Source organism: Myotis brandtii, unplaced genomic scaffold (assembly GCF_000412655.1).
Source record: "Myotis brandtii unplaced genomic scaffold, ASM41265v1 scaffold530, whole genome shotgun sequence".
Classification (NCBI taxonomy): Eukaryota; Metazoa; Chordata; class Mammalia; order Chiroptera; family Vespertilionidae; genus Myotis; species Myotis brandtii.
The window spans coordinates 6,271-12,008 of record NW_005369943.1 but is presented as its reverse complement, the minus strand read 5'-3'; the positions used below and the strand labels follow the sequence as shown (position 1 = coordinate 12,008).

Below are 5,738 nucleotides of genomic sequence, written 5' to 3'. Positions count from 1 at the left end.
TTTTTAAAACATTTGACTAAAAGACAAAGGTGAATTTTGAAATATGACTCCATAAAGTAGTAAGTTAGTATATTATAGGTCATGTTGAATATTCAGAAGTAAATTTTTATTGGAACCATGTCCAATTGTTTTATTTGTCAGGGAATTACTAAATCAACAAATCCTAAAATTTGTTTGCAATTTCTAATTTAAAATACCTTATTTTCTCTATATTCTCTATATTCCATAAATGAGTGAGATCATGTGGTATTTATCTTTCTCTGACAATAGACTGATGAACAGGGACAGATCCAAAGACAGAGAAACAGCGAGAAACAGCGATCAGACTATCAATCCCCAGAGGGAAAGTAGGGGAGGGTGGGAGTAAGGGGAAGAGATCAACTAAAGGACTTGTATGCATGCATATAAGCCAAACCAATGGACACGGACAACAGGGGGATGAGAGCATGAGTGTGGGGGGGAAGTTGGGGATTAATGGGGGGATGAAGACACATTTGTAATACCTTAACCAATAAAGAAATTTAAAAAAATACCTTATTTTGAAAATTTTGTTTTCCAAAATGAAATCAACATGCACTTTAGAACTCTGAATTTCAAGTTCAATATTTCTGCCATTGCTTGAAATCTCTGATTTGTAAAATATTTTCATGATATGAAGCAATGCATTTGCATACTGTTTGTTCTAACTTTCTTAAAGCATTTACATGTTGTGAGACCTTATATTCCAAGAAAAACAAAAATGATTTTATTTAATGTAAATATAATTTAATAATCTCACATTGCAATATTTTTCAAAATTAAAGGTAAACAGTCAGTTAAGAATGTAGAACTATAGATTCTAAACTACGTTGTTTTTTTTAATAAAAGCAGCTTGAATTTTATTGCTAAGGTAGTATAAAAAATCACACAACATGGGAGATGAAAACGTAGCTTATTTAAAATGACAATAACAACAGAACTGTTAAACTTCAAAGATCCATATCGCATCTATTTCTCTGCAAAATACAGGAAGGTATTGCAGAAACGAAATGTCCACTAGATGCCACACTTCCTTTGCAGAGGAAAGCAGTACTTTGGCTTCTTGGCAACTTGATGCAGATGCTATTGTATCTGGTAACAGGGCCCTAATTCAGCTGCCTTTTTCCTTATATTTGCTCTCTGATGCCCTTTTCCCATTAATATGACTAATTATTCAAAACTTGCAGAGTAGTGGTAGCTTGTAAAGTTCTATTAAAATCCTTCTGAAGGAGTACAAGGAGCTTACATTTACGGATTTTAAAGATCAAGTCATTTTAAAACAGAAAAAAAAATAAAGATCTATCAGCTACCATTGACATTTTTAGTAGGCTGAATTCAATAATGGAATGAATAGAATTCAGGATAGAGGTAGGCAGGGTGGGGAGAAAAGGGGTGCATCTGCAAGAGTGTCAACATTACAAATAAAAATAAAAAAGAAGTATGAGGCATTAATTTTACAAGCTCCCACCCTATGCTGTGAGTTAAACCTAACAGGACTATTGAGAATTCAGAGTACTTATACTTAGTTTGAGTCACAATATTTGATGTACCTGTGAATTGTCAATTATGGCATCTTTATGGGAATGTAATCTAAGGTTAGTATTTGGTGATATAAAGTAAATAGCATACCTTACGTGATAGTGTGAGGCTGAGGCCTATTCTTTGTTTTCCTTCAGATTACTAGTCACCTGAGCAATTCTTTTCTAGGAAATTACAACCTTATAGAAATTGTGTTTTTCTTATTCTCAAAATATTTTGAGGATGTGATCACTGTATCTGATCATTAAGGAATCTACAGAAAATTTTTAAAAATTGCACTCAAACTGCCCGGCTGGTGTGGCTCAGTGGATTGAGCATTATCCCATGGACCAAGAGGTTCCAGCTTGGATTCCCTGTCAGGGCACATGCCTGGGTTGCTGGCTTGATCCCCAGTAGGGGGTGTACAGGTGGCAGCCAATCGATGTGTCTCTCTCATCGATGTTTCTATCTCTCTCCTTCTCCCTGCCTCTCTATCTAAAAATCAATAAAAACATATTTAAAAAATAAAATCACACTCAAACTTATTTTAGTTGCTGGAGTAACTAGTGAATTTACCAGTTGGTTTGCAATTTTTTTCTTTTTCTAAATGGATGTGTTTTAAAGACTAATTTTCAGATAAATCCTTTTCAATATACAGTTTATGGAATAAAATAAGTTCTGAAGAGAAGAAAAAAACTCAACTAAACAAATCTCCAAACTAAACAACAAAAACAACAAAAAAATCAAGGAAACTGCTTTAAACTGTCAATCTGAAAGATTTGTATATCTGTACCAGGATGTTATCAAAATAATTCCTGTTATTTCACATTTTTCCTAGTAATTTTTTCCTATGTACATAGCATCTATTTTTAAAAAAATATTTTTTATTGATTTCAGAGAGGAAGATGAGAGAGAGAGATAGAGATAGAGATAGAGATAGGTAGATAGAGAGAGAGAAACATCAATGACTAGAGAGAATCATTGATTGGCTGCCTTTTGCATGCCCCACACTGGGGATCGAGCCTGCAACCCGGGCATGTGCCCTGACCAGGAATTGAACCGTGACCTCCTGGTTCATAGGTCGATGCTCAACTACTGAGCAACACCAGCTGGGTCATAGTCTCTATTTTAAAGATTCCATTCACTGAGACATATGTGATTTGTGATAACTTTCCAAAGGAAACTAGAGAAAACTGATGAATCAAAATGTGCTTTTGTAAAAAGGGTTCACGTAAACAAAGCAAGATAACAATGTTTGACACTTGCTAAAAGCTACTGTAAGAATAGATTGCTGTTCATTCTAGTTTCTTTATGATTGTCTTTTAAGAGTAAGCACTGAAAGCCAAAGTGTTATTTATAGGTGAAGGACACCTAGAAACTAAGTCCTCAAGAATAATTTCCCCCCACATTTGAATGATGCTACTATGGCAAATACACTGTAATTTATTTCCATTGAATTCTAAGATAAACAGAGTCTGCTTTAATGACAAACTACCATTAACCCTTGGATTTTTTTTTTTTAAGAATTTTACAAGTTTAATGTGAAATTTAAAAAAAATACAAATAGAAAGAAGTCCACTTTGTTTTTAATGTACAAAAACGTATGAGTAGAAACAAAAGCAAATTAAACATTATCACGTATGTTTACACCACTATCTAGGTTCTTCATATCAATGTTACTATTCAAACAATAGAAAGCAGGTGGCAATTTAGGGGGTAGGAAAGAGATAAAACAAAAAACCTCTTCTACCATGTTTTTTATAGACTGTGCAGAGCTGTGCTCACAGAGACGGCTTCTTTTACTTCTCCGCTGTGCAGGAATTCAGTTGTATATAAAATTGAACCTGCTCAAAAGCTGAGGGAGACTAGAAATGATGGGTCCATATCCTGGTGCGTTGTCATACAATTCAAACAACTGTGCGGCTACCAGCTTGTAATATTTAGGGACTGCGAACAAGGCTTTCTCTTGAAGTTGAACCAAAAACAACTTCTTATGTTCCTTCGGTTTTGTAATATGTGCAGGAATATACGGATACTGAGGAGGTTCAAAATTTGGTCTCCACCAGTTACCAATGCAGTCATCAATGACCCAGTCTTGCAGGACTCCATCTTGACGACCTAGTATCTCTGTCATTAAGCGTTTTAGTCCTTCAACTTCGTCCTCTCCTGGGTTAAGTTCACCACCAGGTAGTTTGAAGAAAGTTGTTCCCAGCTGTAGCAGTAGCACATGGGGTAGTCGGTGCTCATGTACAATCAGAACCCCTTCTACAGTCCTCCTCATTCCAATTTTATCAAATTCCTCCCTCATGCGTTGAAATCTGGCTGCAACAGAGCTGTCCTTCTCATAGAGGGGCTCTTTTGTACCAAAAGTATAATTAGTAAGAGGGTACAGATTGATTGTATGCTCCATAGTGAGGGGCTTGGTCTGCTGGATGTACTTGTTGCCGAACTGGTTGACCCCCCGCGGCCAGCCGGTTTGCGAGCGATTGGGCGGCACCACGGACATGCTGGCGAGGACTGGTGGCGAGAGGAAAGCGGGGAGAGGCAGGGAGATTTCCCCGGTGCGGGCAGCGGTTGTCGGCGTCCCACTCAGCAGCCGCGGCCCGCCATTAACGTGAGAGCGCTCAACCCTTGGATTTTTCAAGGAAATTGTGTCTGTATCAGAAATCACATAGAAAGAAATTGTCAGACAATGAACATAATTGAGCATCAAGAATATCGTTTACATCATTTTAAGCGCCGTGGAAAGTATAAATAAAGTGCTTGGAGAATTCCTTTTCCAAGTGTCAAAAACATAAAAATAGAAATACTAGTAAACGGAGGTCCTAGTTGGTATAGCTCAGTTGGTTGGGATGTCATCCCATGCACCGAAAGGTGGCAGGTTCCATCTCCAGTGAGGGCACGCCCCCCAATGGGGATTGAGCCGGCAACCGGGCATGTGCCCTGAAGAGGAATCAAACTGTGACCTCCTGGTTTATAGGTCGATGCACAACCACTGAGACTCGCTGGCTGGGCAATGTCTTCCTTCTATTGGTGTAATTCCTTCCCTTTCTCATAAATACCCATTGCTTTTGCCTCCTAATTGGAGCATTATTTGGGTTTCTGCCTAAATCAATGCATAGCTAGTAGCTATTCTTATTGATTTCAAATAGATGCTTGTTGTCTCTCATTTTGAAAGGCTTTTTTATTTTTAGGTAAATACAATTAGAGCTAAGCTAAACTAATGCATGTTGGTGACGAGTGGAATGTACTAGTATATAGATCTGGATCCTGCTAAAAATTAAATCAAAGGTGTGTGTGTCAGGGTAGCCTGGTGTGTCTTGGGGGTAGAGTGCTCTCCTTAGGCAAGCAACAAGATCTTAAACATCTTATTTTTTTATTATTATTTTTCATTTTTTACTCTTTTTGTTAAGATCTTAAGCATTTTAAACTCTAATAGCAGAATATGTTCATTGTTCAAATTCTCAAACAATACAGAAGTATTAATAGAATATCTAAACAAGCATTCAAGTTGGAATATGTTAGTATTAATGTTTTTCTATTAATATAAGTGTACATTATAGAAGGAATTTCTTGGTAATAATTTGAATAATTACAATTGTTAGAAGAAATACCTATTAACTACCTACTACATGTGCACATCCACTTTCAGGCCTTTGAGTACAACAGGAAGAACTTAGAAGCTCATAAGGGCCTTTATCCTCTCTCTTGGAGATAAGAAAGTCCTAAATTTTGGATGCTCAGATACATTTTTGGGTTACCTTCTCTCTTTACTCACACCCTCTGTCATCCCCTACCAGTTAGTAGGATAAACAAAGAGACTTTATTTTATTTTGTTTTAAAAATGTTTACACTTTATTAAATTGCAAGACAGAAATTCCAACAAAGGGGTGAGGTCTGTGATTGGTTTTTAAAAAAATATATATTTTTATTGACTTCAGAAAGGAAGGGAGAGGGAGAGAGAGAATCATCAATTGTCTCCCTCCTGCATGCCCCTTACTGGGGCTTGAGCCTGCAACCTGGGCATGTGCCCTGATTGGGAATTGAACTATGACCTCCTGGTTCATAGGTCAGTGCTCAACCATTGAGCCACAACGCCTGGGCTCAGGAGACTTTATATAATCTTCCTACAAAAGTGTTGGAAAAACAGAAAAGTATTTAGTAGATCAGCCCTTAAGTTTAAAATTTGACTGATCCTCTTT

General features: G+C 37.0%; 1 protein-coding gene across 1 annotated transcript; it reads right to left on the bottom strand.

Moving 5' to 3' along the window:
- Window positions 1-3,105: 3,105 nt before the first annotated feature.
- On the bottom strand, window positions 3,106-4,155 carry LOC102240360 (cleavage and polyadenylation specificity factor subunit 5). The gene has a single exon (XM_005877779.2). It carries the CDS (start codon window positions 4,040-4,042, stop codon window positions 3,359-3,361), a length of 684 nt encoding a protein of 227 aa, XP_005877841.1. The 5' UTR covers window positions 4,043-4,155; the 3' UTR covers window positions 3,106-3,358.
- Window positions 4,156-5,738: the final 1,583 nt, after the last annotated feature.